This window comes from Toxotes jaculatrix, chromosome 2, assembly GCF_017976425.1.
Source record: "Toxotes jaculatrix isolate fToxJac2 chromosome 2, fToxJac2.pri, whole genome shotgun sequence".
NCBI classification, from domain to species: Eukaryota; Metazoa; Chordata; class Actinopteri; family Toxotidae; genus Toxotes; species Toxotes jaculatrix.
Genome location: NC_054395.1, coordinates 23819105 through 23843483, shown reverse-complemented (window position 1 = coordinate 23843483; position 24379 = coordinate 23819105). Strand labels below are relative to the sequence as shown.

The following is a 24379-nucleotide window of genomic DNA, read 5'->3' as shown; positions in this document are numbered from 1 at the left end:
TTAAATAAATACATTTTCAAAATAAAAAAAGAAAAATGTCTCTCTTATTATTCCAAATATTTACACACATTGTGTGTAGTCTATGACTCATTGATTTAATATATTTTTCCTTATTTTGCATATAAAAAATAGATTCATTGTGGTTGCTCTATAAACTGCATATAAACTATACAGGCATCACACGGACTGAAAGAGTCTATATACAGTCTAAGAGTTGCGCCCCTTAGGTTGCTGTTATTCCATTGGCTCCTCCTTGAAAACGTCTCAGTCAGGCGTTCATTGATTGGCCACTCGGAAACCTGTCCTGAAGCTAATTGGCTCACCTGGCTGAAATCATTTCCCACCTGTTCTGTCAGTCACTTCTCGTCGTGTAGTTTTACTTCCAAGAACAGAGTAGCTGCTGGAGGAGAGTGAGGTGCACGGACAGTATGGACTGAGATCTGAAAAGACCTTTTTCTTTTCTTTTTTTTTTTTTTTTAAATCCGAACAGCTGTCTCATTTAACCCAAGACTTCATTTCTCCAACATCTCCGGTGAGTTATAAGGAAATCGTTCTCTTGGAAGTGAGCGCTTGTTTGTTTCAGTTTATCTCTTGTATACAAGTTATGAGGAAAAAGTTGTTTAGTTGCTTGAAAAACACAAATCAATGCTTGTTTAGATTGGTGTGTGTGTGGGGGAGAGAGGAAGCCATTTGGTCAGAGCAAACTTCGACCTCTAGTTACACGTTTCTAGACTTTTAACTTTTTCCTGTGGTTGGTGAAGTTGTACGAGTGTGAATGACCCTGTTTGCACAAATAGTGTAAGTTATCATCAGTGTGGGTCGAGGGGAGTTGAAAAGAAATAGAGAAACAAGTGAAATACTCAGCAAAAGACGCCTGCCACCAGCAGATATATTTATTTTCAAATTGATGAGAAGTGTTTCATCACTCAATACTTGGTGGCTCTGTGAGTGGACATTCAGTCAAGGTACAAATGTTTGCACCTAAATATCAATAACAGTCATTTTATTGGTACAAGCTGCCAAGCTAAACATTAATGAAATATTTCTGTTCACTGCAGCAGGTTAAGAGTTGCACAACCTGGTGTTCACCATGAACTTTTGTTTGCTGTTAATCATTAAACCAGTTCTCTGACTGGCTGCCCTTGAACACATACTTCACATTTTTTTGGACCCCTGTTCAAAAAAATTCTTACAGTGTGTTCTTTACGAACACACTGTAATTTGTCATCATGGACCGTAAAATGATGATTCCTGGGTTTATAATAAGTCTTGGTCACAATCTGTGCAGCTGCTCTCACAGTAAACACATTAAAGACTTGGACCGGATCCTCCCCTTTATAGTTAATGTGTTTTATCTGCTACGATGTAATTCAAGTGGAACGCCCAGTCACTTCAGAGCACTGAATTTAAGAGTTGTCTTAAAAGACATGGAAGCAAGCAAAGTGACATTCCTGTCACTATTAAATCCTGACTCAGCTGTGGGTGTAGTGAGCTTTCCCACTGCCGCCCTACAGGTTTGTTGCCTTGTTCAGGTGCGAGAGGTGTTGGCTGCTGAAGTTTGGATTTTTCCCTCGCGCTCTGCTGATCTGAATGGCCTAATGGGAGGGAACAGCAATTAGTAGCTGTTAAAGCTTTCTCTTGTGAGGCTTGTTAGTGCTTTGTCAACCAGCTTTTGTTGCTAGCAAACATGTGTGAATGTGGGTGTTGGTGATCAGTTTTTTTTTTTTCTCCCAGCAGTCCTTTCTTTGTCTTCATGTCAACAGGCCAGAATGTCAGTGCTCCACATTAACCAATGGAGGGGTCAGACCCCAACACACATCTGACAAGTCACAGGTTGACTGCAAAAACGTGCTTCTTACCAAGTCGTTTTTGCTTTGTCCTTTGAGTCTTTGAACTCTTCTGATCTTAAAAATCTGCCGATGAATTTAGTGTTCATAAATCCATTAATCCCTCTGTATTCAGTTTGTTTCAAGTATTTGTAAAATCAAGTTTTATTTTTCTTCATTCTTGAGCTGCAACTTCAACCTGTCGTCTTCTATCTTGTTTCAAAAACGCAGGCGTTCATTTCTAGGAAATTCTTGTAACAAGTTGTAATTCTCACTCCTACCTGTTGCTTGTTTTAAGAAAATGAGGAGTTTAGGGAGTTTAGACTGCAGACAGAAATGACTTGATAACAATGATAATCAAAGGGACATGAACTTTTGGCCTAAGGGTAGTCGTGTTGAATTTAAAAATATTTGATTCTGCCTCTAAAATGTCCACCATGTGCTATTGTTTCTTAAAGTTGTGGAATGTAAATTCCCCAAGCTCAGTAAAACCCCCAAATTCCCAGAAAGAAATACTGAGGATGTGAACCCAGCAGTGGTCACTACAGCTCTGAATGTTTTGTTTTCTTGACTGATTGGTCTCTCGCCTTCTCAGAGCTGACTTCATTAAATGTACAGGCAGTCCAATACAAAAAACTCATAAGAAGCATCAGAAGCTGCTGACATTTGAGCAGTCTTTTAGTGGCAGAGGGAGACTTTGTTTATGGAGAATGAGTGTCTGTGTCTGGGTCGTCCTCAGAGGAGCCTCATGTCCCAGTAATTATTATGATAACTCACAGCTTTCATGCAGTATTAGACTTAGAAACTTCATGTCATTTTAGTGGCTAATTCGCAGGCAAACAGTGACAGTGACTCATAAAGGGAAACTTTAATTCTGTTGCTTTTATGTGTTTAATCAAATGTTCTCTGAGATAAGAGAACAATTAAGTCAGCTTTGCTCCGCTTCCACCGAACACACCTGAACCTGATTGTGCAGCTGCGTCCATGTGATGAATAAGTCATACAACAGGCTGTAAAGCTTTTGTCTTTGAATGCAGTAAATTACGTTTGTGTGACCTAGTTAACCCAAATCCACTACAGAGTTTGAACTAAAGTTGATCAAATATTATCTGTTCATGTCTCAGCCATTGTTTATTGGTGGTATTTGCTACTGGCACTTACTAATTCACTAAAGATACTTAAAAGGGAAAACTAAGGAGGTAAGAACTGTACTTTATGTGGCCTTTTCTACCCAGTCTTGTGAATTAATTTTCCGCCCTATTTGTTTCTAAATTGTCCCTTTAGTAGATGAGGAGCCAGTAATAATCCCTTGAGTCTTTGTCTGACATGCTTTCCTCAGGCCTGACACCTGATAATAGAGAAGGGAACACAAGTAAGCATTGTAGTGCTGTAATGTAACACGGTGTAATACCTGTTTTTACACAGATTGTACATGATGGAAAGTATGTCTTGCAAATTTACAAACAAAGAAGAGTATTTATCTGTTGTTACACTGAGTTATAGTGACTAGAATATCATCTAAGAAACAAATCTTAAAGCGTCTTAAAGCATCACTATTTAACCATTACTCTGCCGATTACTTTCTCGATTAATTACTTTGTCAGAAAATGGTCAAAAATGCAATGTCCCCCTAAGTATTCAGTGTACTATTATACAAAGCAAAGAAACGTTTGAGCCAGCCAAACGATCAATCGGTTATCAAAATAGTTGTTCAACTTTTCAGGTCTATATTACTTATCACAATATGTTAGGTTTCAAGGAACAGATGAGGGAATAATTGTATTGAAGATTCAACTCCCGATCATCCATCCTGGTTATTACCTGAAGTGCCACACCTGAGAAAAGGATCAATGTGTATGACGGAGGTCTATAAATGTAAATATCCATCCTTATGTTAAATCTATTAATTTTGACGCAGGCCACGTCTTATGTGTAGATAAAATGTTTACTAATTCATCCATTAATTTCTTTAATGACTCAATTAGCATAACTGGTTATATTAAATATATCACAGTGACTGGCATTTGGCATCTCAAATGCCTCTTGCTACATTAGTAGGAGAGTTATTACATTATTAGGATCATTTAACTATGAGCTCTAATTTATGCCATTAATTTATCAGACTAATGGAAAGATTTGACATTAATAGTTGTTGCCAATTTGTTTACTGACTAATTTTGTGACTGACTTTGTCTTCTTGTCTTTACCTGTTGTACAAAGTCACTCTTTGTATCATTTGATAAATCGTGTTAAGTGAAATAAACTTTTTGCAGTAACTGTGACCAAGTGAAAATTTCATCTGATTCCAGTTTGCTCTTACATTCTTACATTTTCTTCTTGACCTTTCAGAGTCTTCCTCAGACTGACTCTTGGTGAGAGTTACTCAAATAGTAACTCTAAAAAATAGGACCGTGAAACCCACGTCCTGCTCTCATCCTCTTCCTCGTGCAATGCCGAAGAGTGTCATGTGGCCAGGTGCCGTTGCCATGGAATCCTTGAGCAATATGGACAGTGCTGGGAGCTGCGACAGTGTAATCAGCATGAACTCTGGCTATGTGAGTGCTGCTGTTGATCTCCTCATTTCATTTATCTGTCCCACTGACTTACCGTTACTTTAGTTTCCTCTGGCCTGTCTGAGTGAACATTACATTTGACAATGCCTCTGTCCTCGGTTGGAAACAGGGAAACATAGAACTGAGATTTGAGCATCAGGTTGTAATGACATCTGCATGGGTATTTGCGGTCAATATGAGATGGTTAAATGAGAGATGATGAGAGGAAGCGAATCTGTTTGAGGTGAAATACTCTCGTGTTTGTTCGAAGGGAGGCCTTCAAGGGGTTCCAGTGAAAGTTGAAATTTTTTTTTTTTTGTTAAAGACGACCAGAGGGGAGAAGATTTCAAGCTGTTCACAGGCACCTGCAGTCACCTGAAATAAATTCTTCTGACAGGCCAATATAGAATGAAAGGTCGTCAGGAGCAGGGCAGACGTGGTGTAATTAGTCATTCCTTTGCAGCTGCTTGAACAACTTTGACCTTTTGCTCCTGTCTTGTCTCTCATGGCCGTGTTCAGGGTTAAATAGAGGTGAGGCTGAGTTAAGAAGTTCTGTCAAAATGCAATTGTTTTGTTTTTAAATCTGTAAAATATATCAGTGTCTGCTATTTTGTTTGCAGAGTGATGACAGTATGGAGCACCTATCTGCAGAAGAGAGGGCATGTCTCATGTATCTGGAGGAAACCATTGAGGCGCTGGAGGTGCAGGAGGACAGCGGTTTATCCAATGATGAACCAGATGCTGGGTTACAGGCAGAAAAAGTAAATGGTATGCTCATTTGATATTCTGCATGTTCTGTTAGTTGGTTATGTGTGTCATACCTGCATGCTAACTGCAGTAACTGTGCTTTCCTTTCTTAGACATTTCCAGTTACAAGTCTATTGCATTTGGAAGAGCTGAGCATCACGCTGTGAATCAAACCTCTGAACCACAGTCCCATCCTGTTTCAGCAGCCAACACAAAAGATCTCAGCTCAACATCACTGAACCTCATGACTCAACCCAAATCTCCAGTCACTAAATCAGTCACTGGCTGTAAAATCCCTCCACCAGCTACTCAGACTGAGGTGCTGTGTATATCCACGGATGCGAATGGTAAACCTAAGATTGTTACAAGTACCGGGCTTTGCCAAGGTCACTCCACTGAAGCCTCTGAAATAGATTTGGGTCTGATCCCTCCTCCCTCAGACTTCATGGACGAACCATGCCCTCTTGTACACCCAGAGAAAGTCAAAGACCTTTCTCCATCTGCAGGGTCATCCAGCAACAAGCCAGGAGCAACCGTTGACTTGGAGTGGCTACGTCAGAGAACCTCAACTTCAGTGAACTCCTCTATGAGCCAGGAAACTCCAAACATGCCCCAGTCTGAAGGGTCTCCCGGTCTGAGTCCACCAGCTGTCAGATCTGGCCACCCGAAGAGTCCTCCTCCTCCTCCTGAGGCTGCTGAGCCCAGAAGTCCACCTGCTGTGGCCCCTAAGCCCAAGAAGCTTCCTGCCAACATTATTCTGAAGTCACACAAGTCATCAGTGGCTGATGGAAACTCTGGACATTCGGCCCCCACGGGCAGCGACCGGGTGTTGTTAGACCCTCAGAGGGTCCGCATTGAGGCTCTCCGAAAGCTTGGCCTGCTAAAAAGCGAAGACACAGATTCAGGTCCTGCCCTGAGCCCCAAACTTTCTCCCAAAACTAGAAGATCATGGGGAGCTCCTCCCTCTCCAGTCAGCCCAGCAACTCCACATACACCTCCGCTGACACCTTCTAACATCCGTGGCAACAGCCCAACTCCTGCTTTTGTCCCTCCAAAGTCACTCACTGCTAATTCCACAGCTCCTGATATTCTCCCAGCACCTGCTGCTTTCAGTGACCCTGTCAGACCTCTGCCATCAGATAATGAACTGTCTCCTGTCAAAGATGTTTCAGATACCAGAGTTGATGCACAGGTGAATAAGCCTTGTCTTACCCCTCCTACCCCGACCAAGCAGTTAACCCCATCCAAGATCACAGGTGTGAAATCAGCTACCCTAGAGCGCTCTGGCCTGGGCCTAAGCAGCTATATGGCAAGTCAAGACTCCAGTGAAGCAGGTCAGGGCATCAGCAGCCAGAAGAGCCCCCGTCAGCTGCGTAACAATCGGCCACGCCCCGCCTCTCTGGGGAGTCAGAAGGAGTTTTCAAGCACTCAGGGAGAGGGTTTGCAAGCGGGCCGTGCCACCAGTCACAAGTCAGACTCGCAGAGGTCCCAGCCTACCCACACTGCCTTCCAGCACTCTGGAGACTCTCAGAAGTTGCCTCGGTCGCAAGGCATCAGTGTGCTAATCTGCCCTCGTGCAGAAAATGGCGAGGACCGCCGTGAGGCCCTGAAGAAGCTGGGGCTGCTCAGGGACTAATGCATCGTCACCACATCTTACACCTCATCTAACTGTTAGACTCTGTTTCATACACAGTTGATGGAGGCTTTACAAACCTTTCCGGAAGCAGCTTACCCACATATTTATGCTTTTTCCATTTTACTGCACTAAGCTACTATAACCAGAGACTGCCTCACATGACTTCAATACCGTCATGCCCACATTTGCATCTACTTGTTACTGATATTGTACAGCCATGTGTGCAGTGTTTTATTTCTCAGTCAACTGGCAATCAAGAACTTTGTGGATATTCCTGACTCTCTCGCTGTTGCTGTGGTTTTTGTAAATTAAATACTGTTACTTGTATGAGGGAATGTAGTTAACTTTAATGTGTCTTGTAAACAGGTGTGAACTATCCTCTTAAGTTATTCTGTGTTACTGTCATCGTTGTGAGCCTGGTTCCCCTCATGCTTCTCCTTTTAGTTCCTTTGAAAGGTCACTGTTCTTGATATTTTCACTTCCTAAAATTTACCGGAATTTTGAGTCTGACTTTGTTGACCACAAGAATTTTTTTTAGCAAGCACTTGCTAATAACAATTGCGCTGAACCTATTTGTTCAGTGCAGTTTGGTTCATAATTGAAAGTTGTTGATTAAATTAATAAAAATGTACAAAGTATGTCGTGCATTGCTAGAACATACCTTACTGTAACTCAAAGCAAATAGTCAGTGGCCACTACGTGATAGGAATCTGGAACATGTGGATTGCATGGCTGCATAGTGACGCACACGTCAAAACACAGGGTTGTTACATAGCAGCAATCAGTAGTGTCACTATGGGTCTGTCAGTTGTACAGATGCCGATTGAACAAGTTTGATTACAAGAATTATCTTTTTTTGATCATGCACTGACTCTGTGTTGACCACAAGTCACAAATGTCCTTAATGCGCAATTGGAATAAGTCATCTGTTTTCCTCTGCTGACATGTGACACACATACCCTCATGTGTCATGTCAAATCATATACCGAGGCACCAGTTTTGCGGCTCAGCTTCAGCAGCCTTTATCTGATGTGATGGTGAGTGAACTGGTGCAACCTGTTTTCTCACCTCCTGGTTTAGCCTTTATGCAACACCTTTGCTGCTCCTGATGGCACATTTATGAGCCGATGGGCTGTCTGAAAAACATTTTATCATCGCTGCAGGCTTTTAAAGACAAATAGATTTGCTCTTTCCTGTAATTTGTTGTTAAGGTCACCTACTGCTGTGAAAATTAAGCTCAATTTGACAGATATTTTGCCATGGTATTTACACCAGGGGGCTGAACCCTATAACTCGCAGAAAACACAGCACAAGTTTTTGAATCAATTCATTTTTTCCATTTTTGAACATAACTTTCTAGACAATGCTGGAAGACTGTCCCATCCAGCAGTAATAAGCATTTTGCTTATTGTGCAATTAGAGCTGCAAACACAAGAGGTGTGTTGTCTCTAAAGGACTGCATCAGTGCCAAATACCACTTCATGTTTTACTGTTGTGATTCTTTGAGCCCCGCCCTGCATGCCTTTTAATTTCTTTACCCTTTTTTGTTGTCTTGATCACACCCAAAGTTGCTTCTCAGCATTCATTTTCATCCATCACCTAGTTTGCATCTAATTTTATTTATAATATTGATAATATTATGTTGAGAATGAGAATATTTTCATATGCTTTTGTGGATATTTTTTACTCATATTTTTCCTGTGAAAGTAAACCCCTGTTTGTTATCTGTCAGAGGAAAATGAAAGTGGAAAAAGAATTTGAATAATGTTTTGCATACTTTAGTTAAATAATATAACACATGTGCACAGGTTGCAATAAAGATTAATTAGACATTATTCATCAGACTCTCTCATCAGACAGCTAAAGTTACTGTCAGAATGAGAATCATTTGTGTGTTGCATTATTATTATGAGTTTATTTTATAGTAAATACCCTCTTTTACAGTAAAGCCAGGAAAAGAAAAAGGGAAGCAGCTACGTGCCGTCAATCCAACACAGGCTGCTTTGTGCTGCTCTGTGGCATGTTGGTATGTGAGCTATCTTTCCTTTCCACCTGCTCTGTCTGTTGTCCCGCTGCCAGCAGACCTGACTGACAGGGACTCATTGACAGCTCCCTGTCACTTTCACTGTTAACCTGGTAGGCATCATAGATCAGCTGCTGCAAATAACATACCATATCAGTCTGCATACCTTCCCTAATTCCCTGCATTCTTGGTGTGAAGTTACAAAGACTGGAATCTAAGCTGAAGAAAGGCTTAGAATAATAACTGATATAAGAGTAAATGGGCTGCAGCTTTATGACAAATTAGGTTCGTTAAACAGAGTGGAACTGTGCTTGCTTATAATTTTCCCAAAACTGTACGTCGTCTTGAAGCTTGTGTTGAGGTACGCCTCTCCAGTGGGGGCGCAAGAGAGTTGAAGTGGGGAGGAGCCACAGGTACTAAGGTGAGGTGGGTGGTGAGAGGGACAGGATATAAGGAAGTTAGTTTTTGCAGTGTGGCGCGTTGATTTAACCTGGTTATCTTCAACATAGGAGCAACAACTGGAACAGCAGTGACAGTGGCAGTCGGAGTGACTCACAATTAATGGATTCTATTAAGGTACATTAAAATCGGACTGCCTCGATATGCGGCAAAATTCGCACTTCTCTGAGTCACAACTCCGTCAAATCACGTATAGTCATGATACACATATTTTTTTAGTTCCGGTGGGATTTACACTGCCCAAGGATACCTTAAACTCCAATGTCCAATAAACGTCCAACAAATCTGCTTTTGAATCATAGGAAAACAAACAAACTCCCGAACTCGCCTGAGAATAAATACGTTTTTAAGTTTTCTCCCGTGCCAAAGTAATCCAGTGATATTTTTCTGTACATCCATTGGTACATTACAAACATGGTCTGCTAAAAGCTAATTCGGCATACTTTTAATGGTGCCTGTTAACAAGAAAGTAAAGAAATATAGGCCAAAACATAGGACTTAGCTTGTAGTCCAGAGCTAATTAGCTAACTTCCTGTTTACAGCCCCGAAATTATGGGAAATGTAGTTCCGAAACAGATCATTTTTATCCGTCAAATTGAAGTAAGACAAAGAATGATATTCACAATTATAAAATTCATTGCTATTACCTTAAACTTCAGATGTTTTCACTATTAATATTTTTTTTGTCATTATTAAGGTTTTTGTGTGTTGACATTGTTTCATTCACATGTATGGTGGAGGTGTTGGTTGGAGTGGGTGGGGGGTGGGTCACTTAGCAGCTCTGTCTCAGGGGGGCCCACAGTGTCAAAACTCTAAAAACCTCAGCTCCACAGAAACAGCTCTACCACTAGAGGGCAGTCCAGATTGATGTTTGTGTACCAGTACAACCACTAATGCTGTAGCCATATTTCTACTCTGTGAGGGCTGGTATGATAGGCAGGATTTAATATTGTGCATATGGATGCATATTTTTCACATCACATTCTGATCAATCACTGCAAACAGGCTCAACTCTTTACACAGAGAAAAGTGATTAATTTTAACATTTCTACTACTGCAAATTACAACATAAATCCACATGAATCCAAAAAATAGTGGAAAGTGGTACATGATACATTTTTTTTTCTGCATGCCAGAGTCAGTGTTATAACTAACAGATGTCTTTTGTTTGCATACTCTTTACATTTTCTTGATGAGTTCTAATCTTTTAAAGATGGTTCATTGTGAAACTCTTTTATCTTTTATCACACTCATTTATGAATCATATGAGGAAAATTTGTTCTTCAAGGGCATAAATGTGGATTAGACTGCATTTGCTGTAGATTTGGTAAGGTTTTAAATCCATTAATTTATAATAAACAGCAATATAATAATTTTATTATCGTCCACACAAAAGCTAGGAAAGAGTATCAAGTCACTTTGATTTGAGTTCAGCCAAAGGGAAATAACTTTGCCTCAACTATTCTTTTACTGCCAAAAATGCTAAACAAAAAAAGAATCCAATTTGGGGACTTGAACGCAGTTTCCATTTTATTTGCCTGACTTTTCCAAGTCTTTTTGAAGCTCGGTCATTCAAAATGTGGAAAGATTTGGGGAGTTTGCCTCCGCAATAATGAAATTTGGTTCACTAATTAAAATGAATTTGGTTCAGCTGTTGATCCCTGAAATGTCGTAAAACTGGCTTTTGTATAGGAAACAGGACCTGCTGCTTTCAGATTTTCTTTACAGACCTTTACTCGTTTTGTCTCAGGAAAGAATAATTATTTATTTATCTTTTCTTTCTTTTTGTACTGCTTATGAGGTCAGACTAGGCCTGAACCGACGTGACTCTGAGAGCTCAGCTTGGTCCTGACCTGCGGTTCTTATCTTTCCAAACAAAATCACTTTGTCGTGTTCCTTCCAGAGGAAATGATTCAGGTCAGAGTATTAGCAAAGAATGTAAGAACTGTATGTGGGCGATTTGCCGGAAGGTTTTACTCATCAAAGTATTACTGTGACCCTTAAACATAATCATTGCTTGTGCTGAGCTTAGAGAGCCTGACATGGTCTACATGCGATGTGAAGTTTGGACGTTCACTCCCTAAACAATTTAGGTTTTGTAATATTTGGTATTTTATGACACACATATGAACTGAACCGCCGCAAAGCTCCTTGCAGACACTCCCTGGAGTTAGCAGTTGGAGCAGGTAGGCGTAGCTGCTGCACTATCAGGCTAGACAGTGAGCTCATGGGACTTCCCCACCGTCCTGGTCCTGTTCTGTACTTACCTACTTTCATGCTGTCTGTCTGAAAGAGGCCGCCAAAAGCCTCGTCCCTTTCTCCAGATATGGCTTGATCATAGAGGATTAGTGGAGACAAAGTGGCACAGAGCCACTGCTGAGTGTGCTGGAGTTTAAGCATGCCCGGCCCAGTTCTGTGTCGTCAAAAGAGTTTACTTAAAATGTACGGGTATTATCTCTCTCCTCTGTGTGGGCGTGTGTGCTGGCGTGTGTGTGTGTGCAGGTACTGTTATACAATTTTGTTGTATGATGATGATTGATACTTTGAATGATATGGGCTCATCAGTAAGGATTAAACTTAGGATCTTAACAGGACAATGTCTCCCTCTCTGTCTCATTTGATCACGATGGGACCACTTGATTACAGGTGTACACACACACACACACACACACACACCAGATACAGTACGAGCACAGGCCTGTATCGCCTCCAGCACCCGCACGCTCACTCACGCAGCTAACAAGCCTGTCCGTATGTTGTCTACCTCCCTGCTGCTGCAGTATAAAGACTCGGGTAATATGACTGGGACTCAAGGAAAACAATCCCCCATAACCCAGAGCCTGAGGATACTGTGGTCATAACACTCATTAGGCACTTTAATCTCATATGACATTTCCAGTGGTGCGATGTTTCAAATGCAACACAACTTAAATGCGCTTTTGCCACTGGAGTTGTGTTCATACACGATGCTCCTAAAGCAATCTTTGACAGGCAAGAAAAAGTCTTTAAATAAGTTAGAGTGGCTGCGTCTGATACCCCTGTTTTGTCCAACTTGATAACTTTATTTCCTTTTTCACTCTCCCTCTCCCTCTCTTGCTGCCTGTTAGTGCCAGTGACTGAGGCTGTGGTCAGGAGGCATTCCTGGGGCAAGCCCACAGTGTTCGCTGGGATGCCTGTACTAAAGTGTGGAACTCAGCAAGCCACTCTGCTCCCCTGTGGTGCTGGCATGGTGAGTACCAAGAGATCCTGCTGGGCCTGCGGTGGTGTTGCTAACCTCGCATATGAAGCCCCTACACACAGGAGAAAGAAGGGAAGAAAGAGGAAAAGATTCTGAACTGTGAGTCTTGGCATTTTCACGCAGAAATCTTTTTAGACAATTGGGGAGCACAAGTGCTGAACTTGAAGAAAGTAAATGAGGAAGTGAGGTGATGTGTCCCTGTGTATGACCATCTGGAGGAGGACATTAGGCACTCTGCAGGACTCCTAACTCCTCAGTTCATTAGCATGCATTGTGGTACAGTGGTGGCTCTCACTGATGCCTCCCAACATGCATCCATCTTGCATTTATCTTATAGCAACAGCTGCTGGGTCATTGTCTGACTTCCATTTTTCGTAGTCATAATTAAAAGTAGGCTGCGGCAACCGTGTCTAAAACAACTGTCTAAAAATATGTTTTTGCCTTCTTGTGGCAGTTGTTAAATGTGGTTTATCTCTGACAATCATACATTTTTAACAGAGATCCAGATGGGGCTATGTTTCAACTCTTTAAAAAAAAAAAAACTTACAAACTGATGCTGCCTTCAAAATGCAAAACAAGTCACAGCAGGTTGTGGTCAGTTACTCTGCAGCAAATCTGATGAACATGTAGCATAAAATTGTCTTGCTCTCTGTGAAAAGAGGTATGATACAGTTTCGTTTGACTTATGAAAGATCCTTGCTGCTCTCTCGACACCTTTCACAGTCTCCCACTCCTCTTTACCCAGTGTGTAACCAAAGTCCTTTTTATGACAAGCATCATAAATTAAACATAGCCCGGGCTTCCCTTGTGTGTCTGTTGGTGGAAAAAATAGCTTGGTTTGGTGCACAGTGTGATGCCCGTGCACAGCCCTTTGTCTTTAATGAAGTGTTGCCATGAAAAGCGTGCTGATCCTCCAGTGTGACTTGTACTCAGGCTCTGTGGCAGCCGTGTTCTGACTTTCTCAAACTCCCCGAGTGACTCTGAGCTCATTTGGTTATACAAGTGCTCACAATTACCCAGAGATTTGGACACAGGGACATGGGATATTTCCATATCCCTGACGGATGTTGTTTTAATTACACTGAACTGCTCGACTTTGTGCTGTGGATTTACAATGTTTTTTCTTCCTCTGTGGATACGAAAGGGGGATTCTCGGAAGGTTATTCTGTTGCACTGATTCTCTTATTTATTTAGGCCCCTAGTTGCTGGCAAAACATGGGGTAGCATGGGAAACCATATTAAATAACACAGATTATGAAGTATCTCTCTTTGAATCTAAGGCAGTTACAGTTTGACATGTTATCTTTGAAGTACGGGTAATGACAAAATTCTGATCCAGATCCAAGATAATGAAGAATAATTCTCTCTCCTCCCTCTGAGGCATCAGCCAGTTCGGATTGTGTGTGGTTCAGATTCTCTGCATCATCTGAAGAAAGTAGAGTTGTTATCTCCAATCAGCCTCATTGTGGGGCTCTAATTATATTTGATTGAGAAAAAAAAAAAAAAACACACAGGAGCAGGCGTGATAATTATAGTGTAGAATCTGCCCGTACGTTGAAATGGAAACATAAATGCATCAACACAACTGATTAATTTAGGTGATAATGCAGGAGGAGGTAGCAGGTGTGAGACTACAGATGCTATTCCTCTGCAGGACGCTTCCTGAAAACAAATGTCATTGATGGCGAAATGTGGCACAGTAGCTCAGGGGGTTGTGCTCCTGGTAATGTGGGAGAGGTCTGTTTTGATTCATGTAACTCCTCAAGCCTCATTCTTCTTCAGGTCTTCAGGGGTAATGGTGTGCATACAGTACCTCGTGATCACTGATTTGCATGAATGGCTGATGGTGCGGAGTGAAAAGCGTCTTTAATCTCTTAGCATGCTGATACCGTTTCATCTTCATGTGGTTTAAGGAAATATTGGCATGAAAGGTTTTTTTTTTTTTTAACAACATGCTCCAAAAACACCTGAGTGAGTCTCATTGATATGACTGACTTCTGACACCAAGCAGGGCTTTAGTTATTAAAAGCCAGGGGCAAAAATCAATGAAGGAAATGTGGCAGTTGTTCAGAATCTCCTGCAGGGAAAAAATTCAATACTCAATACTGATTGGTGGATAATGTGGTGTTGGTCATGGTATTGGAACCAGATGACACAAAATAGAATTTGCATCCAAGTTTTTTTTGTGTTTGGTTCCTATACCAGATGATTATAATATAAAGCTTTCATCAGTGTTCCTGTAAACAATTACTGATTGTTAGTTGTCATACCTGGGGAACTGTTTCATTTTGAACTGTGTTTTGGACAGCTGGTGTAGTTTATTCATTCAACATAATAACTTAATATCAGCAGGGCTTTTTATTTTTTTTATGCATGTTTTTTTTTTTTATACAAGTTAAAGGTTCACTTAGATCTCAGTTCTTCAATCAGGGCCAGCTCCAGTTATAAGAGGAATATGAAATTGCTTAGGGACCTCAATTGACCTTGGAATAGGGATTATGTGCAGGGAAGTCAGTTGAGATATAAAGTAAAAACTGTAGGTTTTCATTTTCCATTTTCAAATGAGTTCTGCGATTTAGTTCTTTGTCTGCCAGCCGAACTTTTAACTTCTCTTAGTGAAAGACTATTTTAATCTTTTTTCCCCCAAATTAAGTAGTTTTGTCAAAAAATTAAATGCCCTCGAAACTTCTGCAATGTTTGGGTCTTGATTTAACTTTTTCTTTAAAAAAGTCAACATTTATTGTTGACAATTTGCTTTATTGACAACATTAATCTTCCATCTGAGAGATATAGTAGAGTTCACCCGTGACCCCATGAAAACATGCGGTTATTGGTTTCTTAGTTGGGCTGGATGAGCTCTCGCACAGTTTGCTGGAGTAAGAACAAAATGCAATCTCGAGGCTATTACTTTTCCCATCGGAGTCATTTATAAATCCATCCGCCCTCTTGTCCCCCTTTCAGCCATTGCTTTTACCACGCCGACGTGACGGGCCACTTTCGTGCTTTGTTTTTTTTTTCTTTCTTCTTCTTCTTCATTTTGGCGCAGGTGGCACCGGCCAGGTGACCGCACGAAACGAGTCCGACCCACCGCGCACGTGTTAACCCCCTTCAGTCCAGCCAGCACCTGTGTGTAGATTCCTGCAGAACAAAAAAAAGGAAGCCGTGAGAGCCAGTCAGAGAAGAGAAGGAGCAGCAGAGGAGTCCGGAGCGCAGCGCGGACGCTTCTTCTTCTCTCCTCCCCCTTCAGACCCCGCCGCTCCACTCCATCTCTCCCTCTATTTTATTCTCTCTCTCTCTCTCTCTCTCTCTCTCTACCCCCCCCCCCCCCCCCCCCCCCTCTCTCTCCCTCTCCCTTTCTTAAATTGACATTGGTCTGGCTCGAAACATGATAACAAAAAAGCCTTCCTCCGCTCCGCGTTGTCGGGCTATCCTCAACCCGGATCACTTGAAACTCAAATAAGCAGGCGTAAAGAGGAAAAGGGATCGCACAGTATCCTGTCAGCGGGTGCTCAGAGGGAATAACAAGAGACCTTTATACCACACTCACACCCTTGTATGTGCTCTTGCGCATCGTAGATCTTTGAAAGTGCTAGTGTTCAACTACAGTGAAAGTTAACATGTATATGCACGCTTTGATACGCGCAAGCCTTGGATTTGTAGGTTTCTGCTTGGTCGCCTTTGTCCAACAGTCAGCTTCAGGAAGTAAAGGCACTCAAGGTAAGTTTTCACCTTAAAATAGCTTTTTATTCTACTCATTGTGGCTGAGATTGTACTGTTTTTTGCTAGACTCCTGGGTGCCTAATTATTTATTGGATGCGTTTGAAAAGATGACACTTCTAAAAAAAAATCTGAGATCAGTTGTCTAAATAAACAAAGCTTGAATTTGTGTGTATTAAAGCAAGTTATAAGCAGGAGGGTAAAAGTGAAGTTTTTAGTGACTCAATTATTCTTAGTTTAATTCAAGCAGACACCTTCTCTTGGTTCAGTGCCTAATTTTGCAATCACTTAATTGCTTTTTTGTTGTGTCAGTGTGCTCAGCTCCTTATATTTATGCGGTCTTGCCGAGGCAGAGGAGAAAGGGAACATAATGAGGCTTAAATTAAGTTTCACTGTGAGTTTTCTGTTGTTAGGAAAAAAAAAGCAGTTGTCTTTGATCTTCAAACAGCATCAGCAGTGTGAACAGTTATGTTTCATAGCTAATCCTGCAGGTAATTGTAGCGAGACTACCAGGAGGTATTTGTCACAGTCCAGACAAGTATTTGACACCGGCCTGTAACACACACATGGAGGAGTCTCTGTCTGTCGGACACTGCAGCTACAGTGCTGTCCTGCCCAGCTGGCTGCCCTATTGCTCTCTTGTCTTGTGAGAAATTATTTAGCCCAGACAAGGGCAGACTGAATTAAAGCTCTGGTATCTGGTACCTTACCTTACAGGAACAAGACAGACGTGGTGTTATACACTCAATTTCTGATCCACTCAGACTTCTCCCCCAGGTTTTCATCACTTAATTTTCCCACAATACAAATGCCAAGCCAGAGCTGCCAGAAGTATTTGCATGCAAAGACACATCATGGTTTCTGTGTGAGTGTTGATTGTGGTTGGTGATGTTTTGCACACACAAAAAGACATCTCTGGGGCGGTCGACAAGGCAAAAGAGAAAGGGGGTGGGTGACTATTTTGCATCCTGGGTGGTCTGCCCCCCACTTGTGGGAAAACTCAATATTTACATTTTGCAATTAGAACTACTTTTTTCTCACTTTATTTTCCACAACATCGATTACACACTTCCTTGTTGTGTGGAATGCTTCTGTATGAGAGTCGCTCTGTAGTGGCATGCACCTGTTTGTTGGTCACACAGTGAAACGCCGTGGACGGCCACTTGATAGGCTTCTCCTCCGGTTCCTGTTCATCACTGCGAGACGAGCAGCTCTGCAGTGACATATTATCTGTGTTTGGCTATGAAGTTATTTGTGAGCATATTTTGTTCCTAACTGAAAATAAATATAGTGTTTGATGTTGGTGGCAACTCTGTGGCACTGACAAGTCTGCAAGCTGGGAACAATTTTGAAAAATGCAGAAACAGAGAGATGAACAATGACTAGAAAAAAGTGGGCAATTTGTCAGCTCAATATTTATTCAACGCAGATGTTGCCGACAAGAGTCTTTGTCTTTCATCAATGTCAGTCTAATCATGGCACTGTGTTTCAGGCATCAGTCATTACTCAAGGAAAAAAAAAAAAGTGAAAAAGCAGTGGAATGAGGGAGGGAAGATTTGAGGATGTGGTGGAGAGAATGACAAAGACGGGAAAAATGAGACTGGGGAAACAGGAGAGATTAAGGGTGCAGAGACAGACAGTGAGAGAAGAGGTTTCTTAGTGAGCGAGCAGCAACAAGCGAGGGAAAGAGAAGGAAAGGAAAGAGGGGAGCCATCGACGTCATGGCAAATCACTTTCCCTCGCACAGAGTCAGGAGCTCTTCGCTAATGCAGCGGCACCAAGGCAACGGTTGGTGTGGGGCTGACATGCTGCTGTGGCTGGCTGTGTTGGTGTAACCTCTGCTCCGGGGCCTGGGGGTCTAAAGACACAGGGCTGCCTGAGCGGGGAGCAAGGCCAGATCCAGGCCCGGGCACACTGTGGGAACCGAGCAGCCTTGGCAATATGAGGCCCAAGTGACGGGGAGGCTTACCTAGAGATGCTGCCTGAGTCTCCTCTGTGAACGAGATGGAAGGGGAAGAAGAAATCCCCCCTGCCACCCACCCCCAACACCCACTCACCCCTTTCCTTTTTCACCCAAGTCTTGCTTTGTTTGCTTTGTCCTCGCTTCCTTTCCTTTGCACTTAATGAAGTAGCTGTGTTTTTTCTCTGTCAGCCATAAGCAACGACTGCATTACACCCACTGTGTCAGAAAGCTCCCCATCAGCTAATGTGCTTTCTCTGGTCTTGTCCAGCCCACTTTTGTTACTTGATTGAAGGCTGATGGAAAAACTGCAGGTCTGTGTAAGCATGCAAGTGTCAGTGTATGTGTGTGCATAATTGGGTCAATGAGAGAGTGTATGGGCTGTCCCTGTGGTAATTTGGACAGTTCTTTGAAACTATATGTGAAGCCACATAAATTTCGGCCTATCCCTTTGGCCTTGAACTTACGAGTGTTTGCTGCTTAGCAGAAAGAAGGAAGGGTAACAAAAAAAAAGACAGGCAGGCAGGCAGAGACTATGGCACTATCTTCTATGAAAATGGCCAGTCATCTCGCTTTAACATTTTGACACCACTTTCATCACCTTCATTCTTGTTTCTCAGGCTGTGTGGTTTCTGCATTGCCCCTGAGCCCTGACAAGTTCCTGCAGTGGTATTTGTTGAGCTGCTACACTTATCCCCTCAGAGACTGGATGTGCCTTAAAACAAGCAGACGCAAAAGTCCCCATTTGTCTGCCAAGGTACCGGAGCACAATTTTTGTCAAAGTAATTTTAAACAGCCGGCAAATGGAAGATGTATTCAGGTCAGCCGGGAAAAAAGACTTTTTTTCTGTCCTCATTGGGATGCCCTGTGACTTTGAGAAGTTAAGGATATTGTGAGTTGGATCTCTTATTGACTACAGTGACATGCCCCCCTTTAATTTTTCCTATCTACTCTATCTATTTCACTATGTAAGCCCAGTCTAAGCAGATGAGCTCTGAACCTGTAAATGCTTTTTTTCCTAAACAAAAGTACCCTCCTGTGATAAGAGTCGAGCTCGTCTCAGTCTGTCTTTTCCCTCTCTGCAGCAGTGTCAGATAGTTGTGTTCTCGTTACGTACCGAGTGTCTGAGGCAGGTCGTGCCTCGGGGCAGCCCTCGGTCACTCACTGATGAGTGGGTGGAGGGGATCAATCCAGCTTCACTTTACCACTCAGCAGACACACTCAGAAAGCATCTGCCTGACAAGTGCTGCTCCAGTACCGCTGTACATGTTGTTACAGAGCAACCGAGAGAGCAGAGAGATTATTATCTTGGCATTACTTGAGTGGTGAAAACACTTGATAACAATTCTGTCCAAGAGCAATGCGGTATGAATCACAAAAACGACTTTGATCTGTGGGTGTGTTGTGAGGACAAGTGAATGTGGATGACTGCGATGAGTGATTTTAGACTGGTTATTAATGATTGCACTTAGCAGACATAATGAGGCCCCATTATAGTTGGAGAATCCTTTTAAAAGCAGGACAGTTCTGGCTTATTGTGCCTAGTATTTTTTTTATTTTTATTCTGTAGCTTCAGTGTGACCAAGCTGCAGCTTTATACAAACACTTCAGTTCAGTTTTAGGGCAGGCAGGCTGCAGCTACATACAGATTGAGCTCCACATGTTTACAGGCACATGTAAAGTTGAAACTGTCTGGCACAAGCTGTGACCCAAGGCGATTCAGTGGGCCTTCGTTCTGGACAGTTGCTCACTTTCATCCTGGCCGCTGGAATGTATAACCAAGACATTTTCCTCTCTGCAACAGTGTGTCAAGGATTCTTTAAAAAAATCTGACTTCAGCACTGAAGGTCTTCAAAACAAGAATTTCAATGAGTACACTTTCCAAATAATTAACATTTTAACAATCTTTTTACTTTCCCTTGTAATTTTTTTTAAGGAGCTGCTTCTTTTTTTTTTTTTTTTTAGAATGTCTTTCTTTGTTAAGAAAATAAGAAGTTATCAATGTACTGTGTTACAAGATACAGGATAAAGTTTTACTGCCACATTTCCATTTAGGAAATGAAACATTTATGAGCATCACATAAAAGGTTTCCAGCATTCATGTAAAGGAATAGTTCAACATGTTGGGAAATACACTTATTCACTCTCTGGTGGAGAGTTAGATGAGATTGAGACCACTTTTTTTTAAAAATCTGTCTATTAAATGCAAGGCTACAGCCAGCAGCTGGTTAGCTTAGCTTAGCACACGGACTAGAAACAGGAGGAAAAAGCTAGCCTGGCTCTGTCAGGCTCTGTCTTCCAGAACCTATAAAGCTCACTAATTAAGATAATTGTTTGATTAATCCAACCAGTAATTTCCTGGGGTCTCCGCTGGTTGCCTGGCAACAGCTCAAAGCTAAGACATAGTCTGACACGTTGAAGTGTCGTTTTTACACTCAGTTTCTTGTACAGATTAAAGAAAGACGTTCTAATGAGTTACTAAGTTACTGGTGAGTTTTAGAGGTGCTGGTACCACCTTTAAAGTTTATTCTCGGCGTCGTGCTGCCTGTAAAAATGCAATTTCAGAGGCTTTAACATCCTGACAACAGTAAAATTCCACAGGGAAAAAAGCAGTGTCTTGGCATGAAACTTCATTTTAGGATATTATGGCATAAAATCGTGGTTATCAATATTAGGCATTAGAAAAAAAAATATTTGTGAAGTTCTGGCATATACTCAGTAACAGGTGACCCGAGCAGTTACCAGAGCTATTGTTCCATACCTCTTTACTTCAGTTCTCTTATGGAAGAAGAGATGGACCGAAACAGATAATTTCTACTAAAATTGGTTCAACTGCACCCAGATTTTAATGGAATAGTTTGACATTTTGGGAAGTGTACTGATTTGCTTTTTTGCTGAGAGTTAGATAATTTTTAATTTAATTTTTTTTCTTAATTTTAATTACTTTATTGATCCCTCCTGGGGAAATTACTCTCTGCATTTTACCCATTTAAGAAGATCAGTAGGACCCTCAAGACTGTATGGTAAATATGAAGCTACAGCAAACATCTGTTTAGCTTAGCTTAGCATCAGGATTAAACACAAGGGGGGGCGGGAGCACCAACCAGCATCTTGAAAGCTCAGTAATTAACACATCATATCTTGTGGGTTGAATCTGAAAAAGTGACAAGTTGTGGTTTAGGTGTGGAACTATTTTTTGGCCGGGAGCTGTGCCCCAACTCATGGATCCTTTCTGCTTTTCCTTCATTATCTGCATGATTATGTTGAATTTGAACCATTACTCTGGTGTACAGATTTTGAATGCAGCACCAATGTTAGGTCACAGCCAAACAAAACCTTAACCTGTGGACACTGCAGATTCCCTGTTGCTCCCCAGGGGACCCCATCAGCTGTTGAGATCCCTCTGTCATGGTAGCTTTTCTCCCTTCCTCGAGCAGAAAATCACTTTATCAGCAGCTAGTGAGGCCCTTGTGACCACTATTTGTCACCTCATTTAGTATGGTTGCAGGGCTGACAAAGCTGTAGATTTCAGGTGCAGTGGAGGATGGGAAAAAAGTAATTTAAATCACCTAAACTTTCCCGAGAACACCAGGACAACTGCTTTGTATGCCGCACCAGTGTCCAGGGGTAAGGAACGTTCGAACCCTCACACTCAGTAGAAAGGAGTGCAGAGCTTGTGTGGAGCTTGTTTATTTATCAAGGCTTTAATCTGAACAATATGTTCCAAATGAGGCCTGCGATGCTTCTCTCAACTGTGGCATTGTGGTTAAAATTAGAAAACTCTCTCCTGCTCCAATCTCTTCCTTCCCTCTTACTCTCACCCTGTCAGTGGCCTTTGTTCTCTGTGCAGATGCGCCGCTGTGCTGACAACATCCCTGTTGGTTTCGGGGGAGGATAGAGTCAGTGTCGACGGCACTCTGACCCCACAGTCTTAGACTCGCCGCTAGAGCCCCCTTCACAAGCGCTGATGGCTCACTGAGGAACCTCAGTGTGGTCCCTAAGCCCTCTGCAGTGGATCTTAGATCATTAATCCTCTAACCCCCCATGACACAGCTCACATTTGTTTTTCTCTTCCATTACTCGCTGATTGGGGATTGTGTGATTCAGGACAAGATATCAGTGGGACTGGCATCTCAGTTTCTGTTCTTTCTTAGGCCCATGACTGACTCAACACCATCGTTCCTCCTCTTTCGCCCTCTTCCCCGCTCCCTCCTGTGACCTCTTGGCTGAATAATGGGGCTGCGTCTCTCTTTGAGAGTTTGGGGGGGTCAGCGAGGGACATCATTAGGCTGGTCTGCGGTGGTCAGCGTTGTCGGAGGGGGGTTGGGGGTCAGAGAGAGCCTTGTTTACAGACTGTGTGTGTTTACATTCCTGATGGTGAGCGCCAGCTTTAGAGACTGCTGGAAGTGAAAGGAAATGCTCTTATTCTGCTTAGTAATGGAAAAATCCAACCCAATACATGAAGGAATCCAGATGAAAAAAAAGGCAAGTTATTTATGTGGTGGGTTCTGGCCAATGCATTCTGGGTAGAAAGAGGGATGACTTCACTGATGAATTTGAGACTTCCTCAATGGACAGAGGCATGGGAAAAACCATATGACCCTCCGCAGTGTTTAATCACCTCTGGTGAACTCCATATATATATTTACTGCAGACTGTAATAGCTTATAGCGCTGATTAACGGCAAGTACTGGTTGTTCATGGCTCTTTTGTTTTAAATCATTACCACTATCCATCATACAGGCATTTATGGGCTGCAACTAACAATTATTTTCATTATTGATTGCTCTACCGATTATTTTCTTATTTTCTATAAAATGTCAGCAAATAGCAAAAAATGCCCATCGGTTCCCAAAGCCCCTATCGTAAAATGTCACGTTTTGTTCGACCAACAGCCCCAAACCCAATGATATTAAGTCTACTCTCACAGAAGACTAAGAAAATTAACTAAGGGAAATCTTACAATTTGAGTCGCTAGAACAAAATGACAAATCGAAGTGATCGTCCAAATAGCTGCCAATTAATTTTGTTGATTGACCCTTGGATCATCAACTAATCATTGCAGCTTTACAGGGTGGCAAGGTGAAAAACTATTTGTTATACATTTGAATAAATTAACTCGCACCGCATTGTTTCATATTGCTTTATCCTGAATGGAATTCTATGCAATTATATTTTTATACTTATATAAGCCTATTTAGATTTGCCAGACATGACGAGGTGCTGCACTAACCAACTGCAGGGTACAATTTGAATTTAGCCTATAATTCAGGTGATGATACCACCAACTAAGTTTTGGGGGGAAATATGCAGCAGGTAAGCAGACAGTTTGAAAAATGAGTCAGTCTCACTGCATAGCCTTTATTGTTGTAATAATCATGACAATAACAATCATAATCACAATAATCATAATGGCTTAGCTGAAACAACAACAGTTTAATTGTATTTTTCAAGTGGCTAAGCTTTTAGTGGTTCCACCTTTTAAAATGTGAGGATTTGATGCCTGTCTTTGTCACATATGATTTTAATTGACAGTGTTTAGGTTTTGCACAGTTATAATTGCATTTTTTTATTTTAATTGAAAAAAATAATAGATACACTACTCATAATGTAAAGAATAAACAGCTGCAGCCCTACATTCAACAGTTGATCCATCTTGTCGATCCATCTCATATTGCCTGCTATTATGCTATTTGCAAATCTTTTGGCTGAGCAGAGGTCACCTGGCAGTTTCGAACTGGATAATTTTGTGTTTACTGTGGAAAATCAATTGCCCCATATTAAGCCTTGCATTTTTGTCTCCTTGTGTGAAGGTTAAACTTTCCAGATTTGGTATTTTCTGCCATGGTGTCCCCTTACTGTATTTCTGGTTGAAATACAGTACAAGGAATGATTGAGAGGCCATTAAACACTTAATACGTCTGTTAAAGTGAAATGTTTGCATGAAGGAATTGTGCTGTCTTTCAGCATTCAAATGAAGCCTATATCCAGTCAGTTCCAGCCCACTGAACTTCACATTTTTGAGCTTTAGTAGTTAATGCCTGCTTCCCAGCGTACACAGAGAACCATTCACTTTATACCTCAGTTTGACAGGAAACATCTAAAAATATCACACTTGTGCTGTAATTGCTACGTTGCCATCTTTATAGTTGGTACTGTATCTGGCTAAAGCAACCACCAATGAATGTAATTGCTGTGTGCAGAGGGGAGAGTGTCATGTC

At 41.8% G+C, this 24379-nt stretch overlaps 2 protein-coding genes across 5 annotated transcripts in view; both read left to right on the top strand.

Annotated features, from left to right (window-relative positions):
- The first annotated feature begins 385 nt into the window (after positions 1 to 385).
- On the top strand, positions 386 to 8596 carry LOC121197144 (specifically androgen-regulated gene protein). 4 transcript variants are annotated; one of them, XM_041060580.1, is made up of 5 exons: positions 386 to 532; positions 4176 to 4381; positions 4999 to 5146; positions 5239 to 6557; positions 6597 to 8596. In XM_041060580.1, the coding sequence occupies exons 2-5, from the start codon at positions 4277 to 4279 to the stop codon at positions 6759 to 6761; spliced, it is 1737 nt and encodes a 578-aa protein (XP_040916514.1). In that variant the 5' UTR covers positions 386 to 532; positions 4176 to 4276; the 3' UTR covers positions 6762 to 8596. The 4 variants fall into 4 exon arrangements, with proteins under 4 accessions (XP_040916514.1, XP_040916504.1, XP_040916523.1 ...); XM_041060570.1 differs by having other exon boundaries at positions 387 to 532; positions 5239 to 8596; XM_041060597.1 differs by lacking the exon at positions 386 to 532 and adding an exon at positions 4704 to 4909 and having other exon boundaries at positions 4255 to 4381; positions 5239 to 8596.
- A 7265-nt stretch (positions 8597 to 15861) lies between these two features.
- Positions 15862 to 24379, top strand: part of scube3 (signal peptide, CUB domain, EGF-like 3) — a 68528-nt gene continuing 60010 nt past the window's right edge. Inside the window, exon 1 of the mRNA XM_041052836.1 lies at positions 15862 to 16198. Coding sequence (XP_040908770.1) covers positions 16099 to 16198 — 100 coding nt within the window. The 5' untranslated portion in view covers positions 15862 to 16098. The remainder of the gene's footprint in view (positions 16199 to 24379) is intronic.

Coding starts and splice junctions, on each gene's coding strand:
- LOC121197144 (XM_041060570.1), top strand. CDS start 4,277: ATGCCGAAGAGTGTCATGTGGCCAGGTGCCGTTGCCATGGAATCCTTG. Junction 4,382..4,998: donor TCAGCATGAACTCTGGCTAT/GTGAGTGCTGCT, acceptor TTTTGTTTGCAG/AGTGATGACAGTATGGAGCA. Junction 5,147..5,238: donor ACAGGCAGAAAAAGTAAATG/GTATGCTCATTT, acceptor TTCCTTTCTTAG/ACATTTCCAGTTACAAGTCT.